Raw genomic sequence first — 19,281 nt, 5'->3', positions numbered from 1 at the left:
ATCGACTTGTGAGAGAAACATTCATCAGTTGGCTCCCTCTTGCATCTTGACCAGGGACTGAACCTGCAGCCCAACCAGGTGGCCCAACCCGGAATCCTTCACTTTGTCAGAGGGCCCCCAACTGAGCCACACAGTCAGGGTTCTTATTTATTTATTTATCAGTAAGTTTAAATCCTTGAGGGGTACAGCATTACACGGATTTTGTGTCCAATAGCTTTAGCAGGAAGGTTTTTCGGAATATAGCTTCAGCTGTGCCACCGTTTCCATGAGCACAAGTTACCTTTCCCCAGATGACTGCTTTTGTCTGGTTTACCACCAGGAGTCACTGTGTTGTTCTTTGCTTTGTACACAGAAGCACAGCTCTTGCCTAGATGGAATTCAGTTTTATCTCGAGCATAAACACCTTCAATTTTAAGAAGGGCTGTGTGCTCCCTCTGGTTCTGGAGACCCTGTTTAGAGCCCTTAAAATGGCCTTGGACCACCGCCTTCCAGACATACTTGTTGTTGTAGAAATCCTGTTCCTGGCAGGCTCCACAGGCTTCAAGATGGTGAAAAAGCTTTGCTCTGAATTCTAAGATAAAGTTTACTTAGAAAGTCACAGAGGTAGAAGTGAGCTGTGGAAGAAATGGGCTCAGAAAACAAGCCACAGAAGCAAAAGAAGGTCCTTGGAGCTTGAGCACTGCGTCCCCCAATCCTGAAGGTTTTTATCTGGAGGTCTCAGGGAAGGATCCCAATTGAATATTCATAAGCTTTCCAGGTGTGTCTCCTCAGGGTCATGGTCAGCACCAGGTGGTCATTAGTCAATGCATCTGGTAAGCCATGACATTGCTACCATGGCACCTGATGTCAGCCATGGCGTTGCTAGCCATGGCATGGCTTCACCTGGTTTTGCTGTTTTTCCAAGCCTAGAGGTAAAACACAGCTGAAGCCTAGATGTCATCTCCAGGGATTAATTCTTAAGGGAGTGGTCAGGCAAGGGTTTATAGTTTTGCCTGTTGCTAGGCACCCAGGGTGATGCCTACACCTGGCCTATAGTTGCTAATCTGCTCATGCCTATCTGACTGCCTACTACAGATCTATGTCCAATGGCTCTTAATGGGCAGGACATGGTGGCAGGGGGGTGAAATTTGAGCTTCTACAGGACACTTAGCAATGTCCGAAGACATTTTTGGTTGTCACGGCTGGGGGAGGGGTGGAATCATCATCTAGTGGAGGGAGTCTAATACTTTACAAAGCACAGGACATCCCCCCCACAGCAAAGAATTCCCCAGCCAGACTGTCAAAGGTGCTGAGATTAGAAACTCGAATCTGCTGAATGTTGTTCATAGTTCTTTTTCCAAGGACTTTTCCTAACCTAAGTGTCCGAAATAGTTGTATTTCTGCTGAACAATAATTCTGCCTTAGTCTTAGGCACAAACATAAAACTGAATTAATGATCATTCTACCATGGCTACTAGAAAGCTCAGAGTTTGATTTCCTAGCCAGTTGTATACAGCAAACACAACTCTATTTTTTATTAGCTTCATTTGTGGCTCTATTTTACAAATATACCATTAATTTGCCTTTTTATTTCCCAGCTATTTCTAATTTATAGTGTGTTATTATTTGTATACGTTTCTGAAAGCTGCATTAAATCTGATTTTTGAAGACTGTAGGAGCATACATAAATAAATGCATAAAATAAAGTATTTCCAGTCTGTGATGAAGGAGTTAAAAAATAAGTACATAATGAGAATTGCTATATATAGCCACTGGAAAGGAGCATGAGCTCCTAGACCTAAGACTTGAAATTAATATGAATTTTAAAGAAATAAGACCAATGAAAACAAAGGATTGAGTAAAATTTAAAGTTCTACTGCTGAACTTATTTAGCATCTTCTATTATATGTTTGACCTTGTGACTGGCATATAGTGAATTCTAAATAAGTTTTTTGAAAAATAAATGAATGAATGAATAGATTTAATTGGTCTTCATTTGGATGAAGAGTATGAGAAGAATTTATTTTAAAATGTTCTGGGCTGAAGAAAATCTCTTTTGATTAAATATGATTTGTTGCTGATGGTAAGAATTTTAGTTTGACCAATTTACAAAGAAATCTGGAATTTCCAGTTACCGTTACATGTTCTGGGAGTTTAATGTTCACGTAACAATTAAATTCATGCTTCCATACAGGCAGGCAACAGGGGAAAACTTATCTGTAGTATTCTCTGCACATAGGACTGCTTTTTCCTCCATGTTCAGAGGAAGTCATAGACAATCTTCTCCAAAACCCTTTCAATAAAACCATTACAATAGTCTTCTGTCTCACAGCCATTATAATAGCTTTATAACCTCTAGGAGGAAAGACTATAATTTCCAGTGGAATCCTGCCATTCATTAAGAAAACAAAACTTATCTACTATAAAATGGAAGTTAACTAATTAGAGAAAACATTTATGAAGCCAGAAAAGAAATGTAGCTTTCCCATATTCCCTCAACCAGCCTCAGAAAAAAAAAAAAATCCATCTTGACTGTGCTAGTAAATAGGCTTCAAATAGATAATTAGGACAATTAGGAACAATAAGCATTTATACCGATTTCAGTGCTGTTTGAGGATATAATATGGTATACAAAGAATGCTTTTCTGTAGATGAGACAATAAGTTGTCAGTTTTATTTTCCATTACTCTTTTATTTAAATCTTAGTTTTAACAATGTACTTACAGGATTTATGCATTGGGGACTGTGTGATAATGACTTTCTGGGTTAAGACGAGATATTTTGTGCCTATCAATTTTCACTTGGCACTGTGAAGCTGAAGACAGATCTAGTGCTCCCATTAATTTATGATTGTCTCCATTTCTTTTAGGGAATATTACCTTGTAGACCTCAGGTTAGCCCTTGAATTCCATATTCATTTATCCATCCTTCGTTCCTGCCAAGTAGGAATATGTCAGGGCGGCACTGGGCTAGCTGCTGGGAATACAATGATAGGCAAGACACATGGATGCCCTCTTCAAAACCTGGTGATATTTACTTCTAGCAATTCCAACATTTGCAATAATATGAACAGCTAACATCATTTGAGCCCTTACGAAGTCTCAGGCAATGTTTCATGGTTTTACATGGAAAAATTCATTTAATTCTTATAGCAACCTATTGATGTAAATGCCATAATTACCCTCATTTTACTGTTGTGGAAACTGGGGATCATCTGTATTAAACAAATGACTACGTAAATGTCTTTAACCAGTGACACTACTGGGATAAATGATGGTAGAGGAGCACAAAAGAGAGAAAAGCACCCTGGTTTGGAGAATCAGAGAAGGCCTCTGTGGTAAGTAGGATTCTAAAGATGAACTCCCAGATTTCTGACCCGAATCCCTGGGATTCTGTGTATAATGTGATAACACATTTATGATTATGTTACCTCAGGTAACAAAGAAATTTTGCAGATGTGATTATTGTTACTGATATGTTAACTATGAGTTAGTTAATCCAAAGGGAGATCATCTGGGTGGTCTTCCAGATGTGAACCCATTAAAAGCAGAGTATTTTCTCTATCGAATAGCAGAGGAAAAGTCTGAGAGACACTTGCTGGCTTCAATGCATGGTCAGGGGCTTTGAACATGGAGAGGGCAGCGTGATAAAGACCTGAGAGTGCCAGTCACCCTTGGCTGGCAGTCAGCAAGCAAGTGGGAACCTTAGTTCTGCAACCACAAGGAACTAACCTTGCCAGCCACCTGAATGAGTTTGGAAGAGGATTCTTCCCAAGAGGCTTCCGAGAAGAGCTCAGCCTGGTCCTTATCTGGAGTTCAGCTTTATGAGAGTCGAAGCAGAATCCCAGTTAAGCCTGGCTGGACTTGGGGCCTATAGAAATATGCACTAGTATATGGACGCTGATTTAAGTCATTAAGTTTGTGCTAATGTGATGCAGCAACAGAAAACTCATAAGAATTGCACTGAATTGGTGACTTTTAAGATGAGTAGAAGCTGGCTTGGTGAAGGAGATTGGGTAGAACATAATGTTGCTAGCTAAAGGGCTACATAGGCAAAGTCTTAGACCATGGAGAGTGTCAGAAATTCAAAGAAGCTTAGTGTGATTAAACCATGGAGTATGTAAGTGGGGGGAGGAGGGAATGTAATGAAAGAAACTGGGATACAAGGTAAAGCTTGAGGAGACTGAGGGAGAGCAAAACCCAGGTCAGGAAGTCATTAAAAATCCTCTAGAAGAGTTTGACTTTATTTTAAGGGCAATAGCCAGCCATGAAGAATTTTGTGTGAGATCTTCAAACCAGATTCATTTTTTAGAATGATTCTCTGCAGTGTAGAGGATGGAATAAAGAAGAGCAGGCCTGGAGGCAGACAGACCAGGTAGGAGGCTACTGCAATCCTGATTCGATGGTGCCCTGAACTAGGAGAATGACTACCTCATACCATCAATCACTAGGCCCTAAAAGTAATTTATCATGCTACTACGATATTTATTTGTCTGAAACTAGTGATTAACTGTAGGAAGGGGTAGACAGATAGAAAAAGTGTTTGCCAAACCTGCTACAGATAGTACCTAGGACAAAGTCCTTAAATGGACTTAGTTAGATGGTTATTGGTCTTTGCCACAAGAAAAGACATGATAGTTGAAATTATGAGAGAACATGATACTGTCCTGGGAGAAGGTGTGTGGAGAGAAGACAAAAGTTTTCTGTCTTGGACAACTGTATGAGCACATCATAAACAACAAGAAAACTCATGAAGAGGAAGTTGGTTGAGGAAAGGGATTGATTAGGAATCTGTATGTTGATATATGTTCAGTTTGAAGATTGCTGTTTTTCATAAGGAGCTACCTATAGGAAATTGATTATATGGATCTAGAGTGCAGAAGAATATTCTGAAATGAAGATATAGATTTGTAATTCATCAGCATTGGGTTGGGCAAGGCTAACACATAGTAACAAATACAAACTCCTGTACCCCCCCCACCCTAATTCCAGTGGTTTGATATAATAGAAGTTTAGGTCAGAGTCATGTGTACTTCTGTGTGGTCATTTTAGGATCCAGGTACTTTCTATCTTGTGTTTCTGTCATCTCTGAGACAGTGGTTCTTGACTGGGGTGACTTTATCCCCCAGGAGACATTTGGCAATGTCTGGAGACAATTTTGGTTATCACAACTAGGAGAGATGCTGCTGGCAGTGAGTAGACAGAAGCCAAGGACATGCTACACATCTGACAACACACAGGACAGTCCCTCACAATAAGAATTATCTGGCCCAAAATGTCAGTAGCGCCAACATTGAGAACCCTTGTCCCAAGGCCTCATCATTATCTCATGCATCTGGTAGAAGAGAACATAAAATGGAGGCAAGTGTGTGGCTGGATTTTACTGGTAAAATCTGAAAGTGACAAATATCACCTCCTCTCCCCCACTGGAGAAAACTTAATCACATAGCTACAAACAACAGGACATGCTGAGAAATTTAATCTAGGGGTAGCAAACTAATCCAGCCCTTAGCCTATTTTTGTAAATAAAGACTTACTGGAAGAATCATGTCTAGTTTTTTACATATTGTCTAGGGCTACTTTCATGCTTCCAAAGTCATTATAATAGCTATATAACCTCCAGGATGGAAGACTATTCTTTCCGGTGGAATCCTGTCATTCATTAAGAAAGCAAAAATTTACCTACTATAAAATGAAAGTTAACTAATTAGAGAAAACACTTGTAAATCCAGAAAAGAAATGCAGTGGCAGAGTTGAGGAGTTGCAACAGAGACTGTATGTATGGCCTGCAGAGCCTAAATATTTACTATCTGACCCTTGACAGAAAGAGTTTGCCAAACCTGCTATAGATGTGTACCTAGGACAAAGACCCTAAATGGACTTTGTCAGATGGCTATTGATTTTTGCCACAAGAAAAGACATGATAGTTGAAATTATGATAGAAGATGATACTGTCCAGGGAGAATGTGAGTGCTGAGAAGATAAAAGATCCTAATATTTATGCACAGAGTTAGGTTTAGTGACTATAAGAATATCATGACTGGATTTGGAAGGAAGACTAAACATCAACTTAAATATCATCTTAATATATATCCTTCAAATACCTCTTGACATGAAAAAAATAATTAAAGAAACATAATGTTAAAGGAAGAACAACTTTGAAAACTTACATTAGATTTTGACAATAACTCATATATCCATGTTTACTTATTTTAATTTTTTCTGCTTTTATTGGAAATTGCTATTTCAAGTTTTATTAAGTGTCTTGGTTTTTTTTGAATCCTCTTTGATGCAGGTGGAAAGTAGCTAAAATATAGTTTTTTAGTGCAGTATGAATGTCTATCTTCCATTTTGAATATATGAGAACTGGCACTGTATTTTCTATAACCTGACATTATTTCTATATTTGAGCCCCATTTTAAATGTGGCAGAAAGTTAGTCAACTCCATTCAGGGTCTTCTTGGGTTACATCTATGTCCTAGAGTCAAGTGGGGAAGGCTTTATGTAGCTCCAATTTGTGTGGGGGAACATGTGGTCTGAATCCACATCTACTGATGTTGACATTGTAGAGATGTTGGGGCTGGAGGTCTGCGAACTATCCTTCTCATAACCCTTTGCCCCCTGGCTTCTAATCAGGTCTGACAATGGAAGACACTGGGAATTGAAAGGAAGAAGGAAAGGAAAAGGATGCTCCATGTACTACCAGTTCCTGTCAGCACTCCTTGAGCAGAAGGGGAAGGTCACGACTCCAGCCTCTAGCTTCTTCTGCATTCCCAGCCTTAGCCACACTCTACCCCATCAGAGGTACCACCACCAGGTTTGAGCAACAACTGTAGGGAGGAGGATGCTCTCCTCCAACCTCCCAGGTGCAATAACCTCACCTCCTTCCTTTTGTTTTCCCATCTATAGAGTTATAGGGGTGGTCACTCTTTTTTTTCAAATTACTAATATTTGGGTGATTCAGTGTCTCATTTTTGCTCTTCCAGTCTCTTAACACCCATTTAACTTCTCTTCATCAAGTTCTTTCTCTTAGAAATCCATAGGGAGGATGCTGTTCTCCTGACTGGACTCTAATACATGGGAATTCCCATTTGCTCTTTGATTGGCACATGTCTCAGGTATCTCCTGTGTGGCTGGAGTCTAACCTGTGAGCATGCTGCATGTATGTCAGCTGCATAGGTTGCTCCTGGATACATGTGAAATATGCTTTTGCTGCTTCTTTATTTTCTGCTTGAAACCATGTCATCCTGGTCTCTCTATGCCATGCTGAGATAAATTCCTTGGGAGAAACCCCATGCAGCTGTCTGAGAACCACCTGCTTAGACACACAGCATATAGATGTCACTTCTGCCTATTCACTATGCTGGATGTTCTTCCTCCCTGGGCTTTTCTCTGAGAGGAGGACATGGTTCCCTCTGCCCCCAACCTTACCAGGACAGCCCCTTCTCAGGGAGATGCAATGATAGCTAAGCTTTCTTTAATTAATCTCTTATTTTTTCTTTCTTTCCTCTACCTGGGAACCATGGTCTCCTGTGTGTGGTGTGTGTGTGTGTGTGTGTGTGTGTGTGTATGAAGGGAAAATGTCCTGACAGGTACACTTTTGAACTTCAAGTCTTCCTTAGGGCCTAGAATTTTGAAACTGAAAACTTGTACAAAAGTTCAACTCTTGTTGCCTGCATTCCATTAGGTTACATTTCTGCCCTGAGGCAGGCCAAACAAAATGTTAGTTGCCTAAAAGGGAAGAAGGTAAGAATGACCATAAATACTTGGTGCATCTATTAATTTTCAAAATAGCATCCTGCCGAGTGTTTTTAATTCACCCAGAACCATAAAGTCACTTTATTACTGATTTTTGCTTTTCCAGTCCCTGATCACAACTGCTGCCCTTAATTTTCTATCCTCTTCTCTACCCTTCAGGCCCTCCCTGCAGTTCCCTGGACCCTGGTCTGGTTTACGTTGGGACAGCTTGTGCACCTTGTCATCACAGCACTTACCATATGCTAATGTCTGGGATTTTCATAGGAGATTGAGAAATTTGCAAGAAAAATGTTCTGTTCCACTCTGTTTCTCTAGGACAGAGCATGCCATGTAAATGGAGTTCAAAAAACTGAGGAACTGGTATCTAGATAAAAAGAACAGTTTGTCTGTGTGTTACAGGCAATAGCTAACACACATCGCTAACCATGCCCCTGTTCTGCTCTCAGTTTAGATGCATTAACTCTTTGATTCTGACAATAATTTTGTGAGTAGGTATCATTATTACCCTCATTTTACAGAAGGAAAAATGGAAGCATAGAGAGGTTTGGCAATTTGCCCAAGGTCACCCAGAAGGAAATGAAAGAGCTGTGATTGAGGCCCGGGTATTTTAGCTGCAGAGGCTATGTTCTTAGTCAGTAGGCCATGGCACACCTCCTACGTTAACTTGGTTTACAATTTGAAGGGAGATGGCATGCTCATTGTGTAGAATATCCCAATCCATTTTAAAAATTGCACTTGTCTAAAATGCCTTCAAAGAAGCATAAAATGGGAAAAAATATGGCAAAATGAAATTATATTGTTTTACTCATTATTAACGAGAGTAATTCATTAACACATTTACCTTAAAAGCACCAGGTGAAAAACGATCAAATGTTTATCACTGTCACACTAGGGTCAAGATGCTCACAAGTGCTGAAGGGTCAGGTTATGCCCTGGACATTGAAGAGAATATAAATTTAAAAAGAGGGAAAGGAAACAAAGGAACTACAAAGTCAGAAAGAATTGTTCCTATTTTTGAAACATCTGAAAAAAGTGAGCAGGAGAAAAGATGAGGCATCTTTCCAGTGCTCTCTACTTTCCAGAGAAGAAAAAGTAGAATAACAGTTTTCATTTATTTTTCCAGAACCACCAAACTTAAATGGTAATGCTAATGAAATAGCCGTAGGCTCTTAAATTGATTATTGAAACAGCCTTAAAACAGACATTTCTTTTTTAGAAGAATTTGACCTAATCTTTCACATGGTTAAGCATAAAAATTTACATTAATTGTCATTATCAATTATGAATAATTATGAAAGGCACAATTTTCTGAACAAGTAATAATTAATCTGAAAGGCTTTTTCATTGCTTTATTACTCATCATAACACTGAAAATCAGGTAGATTTTTGTGAGTTACCTTCCATTACTATAAAACTATAATACTGATAATGATTATAACTTGACTTTTGTTGAAATTCTGATACATATCTAATTTTCTTTATTGTTCTATATTTAACTATATCTACTTGCCACTAACATGATATAGTGGAAATATTTCCTTATTCAAATAAAAAGAATTATTCATAAATTACCATGGAAGAAGCATGCCAGATTGACGCACGGATTATTGAAAAACAATCAAAAGTAAAAGGTCCTTTGGCCCATTTTGGACAAAGAACATAGACACATTCATTTATTCATTTATTTAAAAAGTGTTGAGTACCTATTATATACAAGGCAAAAGTTGGTATGTTAACAATGTCTATTAGAATATGATAATAAATAATGACTCTAAACATGACCAGTCCATCAATTTGTTTCTGTCCTAATGGCTGGTTAAGTTAAATGGTGGGTGTTGTCCATTTAAGGTTCTTAAGACACCCCAAGTCCTGGCAAATAATATGCATTGTAATTGTTTATAGTTATACTTTTGTTTCCAAGGCTAGTAAATAATAACACCCCATTGAGGTATTAAGAACCCCAACTAGTCACAGCTATGGGTGGAGAAATAAGCTGGTACTATAAGCCAGACCTAATTTTTCATCTGATTATTGGTGAATATTTGACATGGTGTATAACTACATTAAGTACCTAGCAGATATGCATATCAAAAAGCCATATTAAATACATATGCATTGTTAATAATAAAAAGAATGAAAGAAAGTTAATGTGGAAATTTTATTAAGGAAATATTAGTGATCCACATTATTAGTATATAGCTTTCCTACTACTTATGAACTGAAATATTCATCATTTTTCATATGTATAATTTACAATGTGGAAAATTTCATGTAAAATGGAATAATTTATTTTGTGATGAAATTTGGAACTGCAGCAGAATCTCAGCTTTATTCTATTTTATTAAAAAAATTTAAGCTTGAAATAATGGTAAAATTTTAAAAATGGATCTAAACACATGAAATCACAATTCATTTCTTTATTTTAAGCCTTTCTCCTGTGTAATTATAAAACCCCTTTATCATAGAATTCCTTAGTAATGTCTGTTAATTGAATTTAATCTAGAAAATTTAGATTTGTATTGGTTATGGTTCTTTTCTATACAAGACTGAAGACAAAAGTCAAATAATTTTAAGAATTATTGTTAGATAAAAATACTTTCCTTGTGATCTCTACATAAAAAATCTTGAGCAATTTCCTCCCAATTCAAAATAATACCAATACTCCCCATGGGATTATATTATGGAAGACACTTAGCAAAAGTAATTGAAATATGTTAACAAGAGGACAATATTTTCATGTTACACTGTGTTGTGTCCACACATTATTAAAGTATTTTTTCATAGATGATGACTTATATCTTTATTTGCTTAGCAGTTGGAAAAATTAACAGTAGAAAGGCTAGAACAATGTGGTACCAATCAGGTTTATTGAAACTTTCTGGTTTAACTGGTCCTTTCACTCAATTATCCTCTGGCTTTTACAGCCTAGAACCTCTTGTTTTTCATATCTTAATTAAAGAACAATGAAGCTATAAGAACAAGCTAAAAAAAAAAAAAGGAAGCATCATCTTAAAAGCAAAAATCTTCTCTGATTATTGTTTTTTTTTCCTTTTAATTAAACACACACCTGAATGATTCTGTGCTTCTAAAGGTTTAGAACACAGCTATTGGGCAGACAGAAAATGCACAAAGGTAGAAAAAAGAGGGCGTTCATTCAAATCATACAACCATTGGCCACCAGCACTTCAGTGGACCTCCAGTGGTGCCCTGGGCTCCTCTCCTGTCTCTGAGGGGCGGGGCCTCCTGGAAAGATCACTGCTCCTATTCCCAAGCATTTCCAGGCTACACAATCCCACTGCTTCCCATTGGGAGACCAGGTGGCAAAGCTACCTTTTCCTGTATCCATCCTGCCCCAACCCATTAAGTGCAGTCTGTTTCTCCAGCTGTTAGGTTGGGTATATGAGAATGGGTAGAGGAGTTCATTTATTACTTCTCTCTTCAAATATTATGCCGACTCTCTTCTTAGCTATTGGGGAAAAATACAGAAGGACTTAGGGTGGGGTGAGAATAGTCATACACAGAGGGGACAGCATTTTCTGGAATTTTTAAATACCACCAAGGCACTGGTAGTTAAGTGGGCTGGGGGTGGCCAAAATTTTACAATTTCTGTCAATTTACAGGACAAAGATTCATGACTGCCGTTCTGAGCTCCCAAAATATTTATTGATGGATTGATTGCCAGAGTGTTCTAGTTAATGGAAAGAGGCACTCTTGTTACAGGGAATTAAGTCAAGAAAGATTGGAGCTGTTATCTCTGGTGGTGGATTCCAGTTTGGTCATGCTTTCTGATCCCTACCTATGACGCTGGGTAAGAAAGTGCATCAGTCAGGTGTGAAAAAGCATGTGCTGCCTCTCCAAAGTCCGGAAGTGCTTAGAATTGTGATGTGTATAATTCAGAACAATAAATTACGTGCACAAAAGGAGTTTATCATAACATAAAATTAAAAAGTGACAATTTCATCACACAGTTACACTGCTGTTTTCCTTTTTTTCTCTTTTTTTGTGGTTTTGTCCTTTTTTGTTTCATTTTTCATTTCCAGTTTTGTTTTTTATGACGGTTCAGGGGAGGGTCGAGATTTAGTCCACTGAAGATTAATCACCCTCAATGATATATATATTAGAAAAAATATCAGCAGCAAGACTCTCTGGAAATAGATTCTGTTTGATGCAGCTAGTCTGTCTTTTCTGTTTTGCCCTCTTTCACCGCAGCTTCTGAAGTTTTCCGCAGGGGGGCTTTCTCCGAGTTGGCATGTCCTTGGCCAGAATCTGCCGCTCCGCCGTTTTTGTGGGTAGTATGTTTTTCCAAGTAGTTCAGCATTTCACTGAGGACTGTTTGGAAAGTGCTTAGGGCTGCACATATTGCTGGAGTCCCAAAGCCATGAGTGATCAAACTGGAAATGAGAAGTAGTAGGGGAAAAAAGATGAACAACTTGCACTATGATATAGGATAACAAATCCACCATCAATCCACATCAACCAATTCAACAGGCATGTATTATGTTCCTAAGTGGTGCCAGGCACTGTGGAAGGTAGAATACAAGTCAGTGTACTGCTTTGGATGGTAAGAAATTGGGATGTATTTGGAAGAAGGTTGATCCCTTATAGGTCTGACATGCATTAATTATTAACAAATCTGAGTATTTAACACATGACTTGACTCTGGTTCTCCATCTCATTAAGAAAATCAGAAAATACAACTTTCTATGTGTGGGAACCATCTCATTTCAGAGTGATAGCCATGCTTGTATGGACATAGATCATACAAGAAGAAATCAAAATTGGCTGAGCATGCCTGATGGTTGTTTCTGACTTCATCCTTCTTTTCTTCATAGTAATTGAATTTTACCCCAGCAGCGATGTTTGAACATGGGACTAACCCTCCCACCTGCTTAAAGTGAAACTGGGTCCTCTCAAAATAGTTATGCAGCCATGCAGATGAGGATAATCACCCTGGTGTTGGTAACAGAACAAGATGGAAAGAACCCACTCAGCCCCAGTTTCTTTACTGAGAAAAAAATAAAATTCTATCTTATGTAAACCACTCTGTGTTTGGGCTTTAGCAGCATATTAACTAATAACCATAACTAATGAGCAGGTGTAGGTATCATGGCAACTTCAGTACAGGTAGCCCTTCCAACCATGACAAATATCATTTCTAGTTGGGCAAGTAAGTGCAGATTTATTCTTCTTGTGAAAAGAAGTGACCGGCTGGCATAGCTCAGTGGATTGAGCGCGGTCTGGGAACCAAAGTGTCCCAGGTTCGATTCCCAGCCAGGGTACATTCCTGGGTTGCAGGCCATAACCCCCAGCAACCGCACATTGATGTTTCACTCTCTCTCTCTCTCTCTCTCTCTCTCTCTCTCTATCTCCCTTCCTTCCCTCTCTAAAAATAAATATAAATAAAATAAAATATTAAAAAAAAAAAAAAAAAAAGAAAAGAAGTGACCCATATTGTGCCACTGGTCAACTGTTTCTAAAGTACCGCTGCCAGATTGCTCCCCATAATTCATACTTGTAATAACACAGGAAAACATGCTTGACATATATTATGCATATGTTATAGCATATATATAACATGGTATATATAGTTATTATATATACTACATATAATATATAATATACACAATATGTAATATACTATGTATAGTATAACAGTCCATATGCATAGTATATATAGTGTATTAAAAAAACCAAACTATTAACTACTTACAAGTCCTAGGTTGCTATCATTGTTAAGGCTTTAGCAGTTTTTAAATCAGATAGAACTATCCTCCAAAATATGTTAATTAGCTAGTGACCCCTCTTAGAGTATATAACCTTCAGGAACAAAGATAATGAGATTTTCATTGTTTTAAAATGAAACTTTAAAATGGTGGGACTTAGGGACTTTAAAACAATGGGACTTAGGGTCTAATGCAGCCTACTGATATGTCTCAGTAGTGATAACAATAGGATGTACCCAAGGGAATTGTTTATATTAATCCCTTTAGTGGGCTCAGAACATGGCCAGACCTACAGTATATGTTCAATAAATGATAAATATTGTTGGCTGTGGGATTTTAAGGGTGAGGGTAAGATTTTCTGCATATCCCTCATTATACTGCACAGGTTACTAGCATCTTTCATCTGGACATTTTACAAAGCTTGGCCTATGCCTAGATCATAATTCATATACACTAAAAAGGGAAAAAAACCCTTCAGTATCCTGTTATTAAGAAAACAAGAATGAGTACCGCAGGTCCGATTCCCAGTCAGGGCACATGCCTGGGTTGCAGGCCACAGCCCCCAGCAACTGTGCATTGATGTTTTTCTCTCTCTCTCTCCTCCTCCCTTCCCTCTCTAAAAATAAATAAATACATAAATACATAAATAAATAAATAAATCTTTTTTTTTAAAAAGAAAACAAGAATGGTCAGTGTTTGGGCAACTAAGTATATCTAATTTGTAATGTCGGAATATTATCATAGTTCAAGCATACACATATCTTTGCTTCAGTATCTTGCACTGGTGAGCAGCAATGCTGACTTCCACTCCATTTCTACAATGAGATAACTAGAGAGGAGTGTATATGCTTTAGTATCTATCAGGGAGTCTGGACAACAAATGCAATTGACTGGAGAGGTGGAGGAACTAATCATGGCTGTACCCACTAAAAGAACTGAGTGAAGCAATCCACTGATGTGTAGATGTTTGGCTCTGGGTACAAACTACCTCTTTTCTTGTGCTTTATTCCTGTTTTAGGGTTCCTTGTATCATTAGATTTATTTTATTTTCCTCTCTACTTCTACATCCTCTTCGTTGTGACTGCCTTCGTCATCTATAGCTAAATATGCAGAATTTATTTTTACTAGGTTAAATACTACAGTTAATAGCCAATGTGTGAGTTCTGACCACATGGCAGGCCCTGTTCTGAGTGCTTTATTCTGTATGGCCTCATATAACCCTGGCATCAACAGTAAGTGGGTATTATTATCTCCATTTTATAGATGAAGAAACTAATGCTAGAGAAGTTAAATAATTTCCCAGGGAAATCTGATATTCCGTATTTCCTTTGTGTTTATGTTCTTCTTAGGCTGAGGGTGTGTTTTATTCCTTTCCTTTGAAAAATCACAATATGTTGGTACTTTTAGCTTAGTTTCTCTAACTTTGTTCTATAGGCAGATTTGAGGCCCAGAAAAGATGTTAATTCTTCCTGTTCACTTTCCCGTATAAAACCATGGATTTAAAAATCAAGTACAAAATGGATAGGTCTGTATAAATGCTTTAATTCCCCATGTCCAGAAAAGTTGTCACCATAATGAAAGATTCTTAAGCTGGTATCTTTCTTGGCTGATGGCCTTTTTGGCTTCTAAAATATGTATCTGCTCATTAGCAGGTTGCATTGTCATCTCTGCCCTGCATTGAGAACTAGGTGTACCAAGTCTTTGAATTGGCTCCGACCTTAGTCACTTTCTGATTTGTGATTCACTTTCTGAAGTTATGTAACCTTGTAAAATGACAAAGGTATAACTAGAACATCTGCAAAGTTCTTTCTAACTCTAAGCTTCAATTCATCATTATTAATGCTTATCATGCTTTTCTTAAAATGCAGGACATGGACAGAAGGTGATGGAAGTTGGAAGACCACTGAGCTTAACAGAGAAGACAAAAATTGATTGTGGAATATTCAACATAAGAAAAGTAATTACTTGAACTGTTTTCTTTCAACATTAAAAACATTATGTAAATTTTGCCCTGGCTGGTGTGGCTCAGTGGAGTGACAGCCTGTGAACCAAAGGGTCTCTGGTTTGATTCCCAATCAGGGCAAAAGCCTGGGTTGCAGTCTGGGTCGCCAGTGAGAGGTGTAGAAGAGGCAACCACACATCGATGTTTCTCTCCCTTTCTCCTTCCTTTCCTCTCTCTCTAAAAATAAATAAATAAAATCTTTAAAAAAAACATTATGCAAATTTTGTTAGTTTCCTTAATTTAAAGTTACTTGTACAACAAAAAATATGCATGGCACACCACATAGGATGATTCTAAATGCAAAGGATAGCCTCTGTTCTAGCAATTTTCAGTGAAGTTTATGAATTCAAATAACTAAAATGATCTAATATTGTATTAGAATAGCACACAAAAAAGTGTAAAATCACAGGGTGATTAAAAAATTTCTGGGAATATCATGACATTTTGTTAGCCCCAAAACACTGCAGAAAAACAGGTATATATCTCACACTTAGTGACCTACAAAAAGAAAAAGAGGAATAATATAGAATATACAGAAAAACAGAAGAAAAAGAAAACTGACAATGCTGACTTTCAGTGTTAGACAGAAAACAAACAATAGTCAGGTAACCCACTCCAAATCTCCAAAGTCTTTGATAACAAAGATTGGATTTTGACTTTGGACAATATTAGTTTTTAACCACAGAGTTAATATTTAAGTTATACTTGACATTTGCATATATTTTCATAAGATTAACATCAGAGAGCATTTCATAAGCAAATATTACCTGAGTTAAATAGTAGCCATGATGGTTTGAAGTAGGTAGTCAAAATCTATAAGTTCTAAATTCAAATTTATATAAAATTCATCCTCAATGAGACAAATGAAAGAGACAACTGGCAATGTGACATCTTTATGACACATTTTAAACATTTTTGCAGAGCAGTGGCAGAGGATACAAATGTTGTATCTGATTTCCTAACACATTTACATTTCCCAGATCTCTTTTCTTCATCCTTTTTAATCATGTGTTCTATCACTTTATTTTTAAAAGGCTTGTTTCAGGCTTGTGTCCTCTCCATCCTCAAACCTATGATGGTCATTCTTAGTTGGGTACCTTTGTTCCTCATTCCTCTTTTTGCCCAAAGTCCACTCACCCTTCAAAGCTCCTTGGAGGCTCTTGTAAAAAAAGGTGTTAATTTCCTGATCCCTTGATCACAATATTGGAAAATATGTGCTCCTGACAATGTGATGAGAGGACTTAAATAGAATTCTGAGGAGAAAGGAGTAACATTCCTCTAAAAATGTAAAATAGGCAGACAGAAGACAATGGGGAAGAAAATAGACCCATGAAGGTAAGAACTCAGTCACCAAAGTGAGGAAGAGGGAGGGTGGCTTACAGTATAAGTGACCGGCAAAGTTCACCAAATTGTAATGTAAGTGACAAATAAGAAGCTACGTATCTCTAAAAAATTGTGGTTTTGGCTCTCACTGTAAGTTGGTAACCATAGTTATAGTCTAATCTTAAAAAAATATAAAGAGTGTTAAAACAAAGTGAAAACAAACCACAAACGAAAGCAGAAACAAAACAAACAAGGCTGAGGTGCGGCACTAGTCAACCTACACCCTGCGGGAGCTTGTCTGCCGCCAGCATTTGGGTAACAATAACCTGCAGGAGGCAGCAGCCTTCTGGCGAATGGGTGGGGACATCAGTGTGTGGAATCATTTGAGATTACAAAGGCTCAAGTTTCCTTGGTTGCATTTAGCAGTCTCTGAAGTCCAGGTCAGTAGGCTTTGAAGTTTTATTTCAAGAATGAGGAAGAGAAATAATGCAGGAATAGGCCCAAGGCTTGGGGGGGATAGTGCTATGCTTGCATATGAAAGATTAAATGGTAATTAAGATGCTTTGCTTTCTTAAAACTGTCAATAGCATAACTGAGTTGAGACTTTTTAAGTACAGGAATCTCCTATTTTAGGATAAAGAAAACATAAGAATGTGTTTCTAAGACACTGGAGTTAGGTTATGTTTGAAAAACCATGGGCGATGAGACAGGAAGTAGTGAGATGGAATAGAGAAACATGCTTTCATAACCAAAGCAGGGGAAAAGGAGACAGATTTGAGAAACTCTGGGTTTTTAAATTATGTTTACTTAGTCCCTTAACAAATTTCTTGTAATGAGATATTTTTAAACTCAGGCTTATTTGGTTTGAATTTTCATATGGTAATATTTATGCTATTTAGGTATATATAGTTCACTGGATATCTACAAACTCAGAGTCATGTAATCACTCCCATTATCCAAACAGTGTTCTTATGCTTCTTTCCAGAATTCACTCTCCCCAAGCCCCACTACTGAGACTCAGTGCTCTAATTGCTATCCTTAGAGTTTGTACTTTTCCCCATAAATGTCATCTAAATTGAATGATAAAGTCCATAGACTTTTCTGACTCCTTCTTTTCACTTCATGTAATTCCTCTGAGGTTTATCCACATTGCTGTATTTGTCAATAGATTCTTTGCATTGTTTAAAGTGAAGGGATTCATCACAATTTATTCATGGAATTATTACAAATCTGAAGAGTTAACATTTAAAAACATGGAGGTGATCACTGAAAGGTTGCCTAGTTCCATAAGGAACCCAATAAAGTAACTGTACTAATTTTTTTCTATAAAAGTGTTATTAAAGCAGTAACAGTGCAACTTACTCTAGAATTTTAGCAATGCATCTCCCAAATTCTCCCAAAATGCCATGAGATAAGTTGGGGGGTGGGGGTAAGCTAGATGACAGCAGAGTAAGGAAGAGTCACAGCTGGTTGGACAATGAAACACTAAGTGTGGACTTAAGGGCAGTTGTCAACCTTGAAGGACATCTCCAGGGGAGCATTGCAACACTCTCTCATTAATTCCACTCCGCTCAACATGTTAATTGACAATGTGGTTGAAGGCATCATGGATTTGTAACTTAAATGGCTGGCATTAAAATAGAGAGGAAAATTCCTGCATTGGATAGCAGAACCAACGTGCAGAAATACCTTAATGTGGTAAAAAGCTTAGTTGGTGGGCCAAAATCAATGATGTGAAATTTAGGGGAGATTAAGGAAAACACATCCACTTGTAGTACGCTGAGAGAGATCTGAAGAGTAATTCTTAGGAAAAATGTCTTACCAAATTAGTAAGCCTAAACTAAAAAAGCACGGGTCCAAATTTGAGGTTTGGATCCTAGCTAGTCAGGCTTGGTAGCTGTATTTACTTTAAACCATTTTTTTTGTCTCTAACTAGATTCCAGCTCATTGATTTCATTTCCCATTACTAATTTTGCACTGAAGAACAGGAAGGTTCTGACAACTGACTGTGAGCAATATAATCACCTGCTGAGAAAATCTAGGCTGCTGTTGTTTATGGCACCTGATGTTACAGAAAATGTAACTTATATTTAACAGTCATCTTCTTAATTTTATTCATGGTTTTAAAAACTCCTATTTTGCTAGCCCTCCCAATTAACATTCTCTAGAGCATCTTTCTGCAACATAAACCATCTCTTCAAATAGGCTGAGTTCAGGAAGGTAGTAACTATGTGTTTGATCCAGAAGTGAGGCTCTACTTTATGACTTCTCCCGTGACTGTTAGGGCATGTTCACATTTCAGCAATGGAAGGGACACCAGGGGGTAGAAAACCTTTACTGGAAAGACTGTGTGTGTGTGTGCACACCTGTGGACTTACACTGCTTTTGCCTTTTTATGAGGTGGCTTTCTAACCTCTTCTTGACCAATGGACTTGACCTGATTAAGTTTTGATACAGAATTTAACTTTTAAAAGGAAACTATATTGCAACAGTTCAA

General features: G+C 37.7%; 1 protein-coding gene and 1 long non-coding RNA gene across 3 annotated transcripts in view; one reads left to right on the top strand and one right to left on the bottom strand.

Moving 5' to 3' along the window:
• Positions 1–300: 300 nt before the first annotated feature.
• On the top strand, positions 301–18,582 carry LOC118500209. The gene is made up of 3 exons (XR_004902765.1): positions 301–437; positions 11,127–11,131; positions 18,571–18,582. It is a non-coding gene; the product is annotated as an uncharacterized LOC118500209 (long non-coding RNA).
• The window catches only part of TFAP2D (transcription factor AP-2 delta), a 59,633-nt gene continuing 49,729 nt past the window's right edge, over positions 9,378–19,281 (bottom strand). For both annotated transcript variants that reach the window (XM_028510920.2, XM_036024223.1), the window contains one exon: positions 9,378–12,127. In XM_028510920.2, the coding sequence (XP_028366721.1) occupies positions 11,908–12,127 (220 nt within the window). In that variant the 3' untranslated portion in view covers positions 9,378–11,907. The remainder of the gene's footprint in view (positions 12,128–19,281) is intronic.

The sequence above is a fragment of the Phyllostomus discolor genome, chromosome 4 (assembly GCF_004126475.2).
Source record: "Phyllostomus discolor isolate MPI-MPIP mPhyDis1 chromosome 4, mPhyDis1.pri.v3, whole genome shotgun sequence".
Taxonomy (NCBI): domain Eukaryota; kingdom Metazoa; phylum Chordata; class Mammalia; order Chiroptera; family Phyllostomidae; genus Phyllostomus; species Phyllostomus discolor.
The sequence above is the reverse complement of the archived record's forward strand: the minus strand, read 5'-3'. Positions and strand labels throughout refer to the sequence as shown.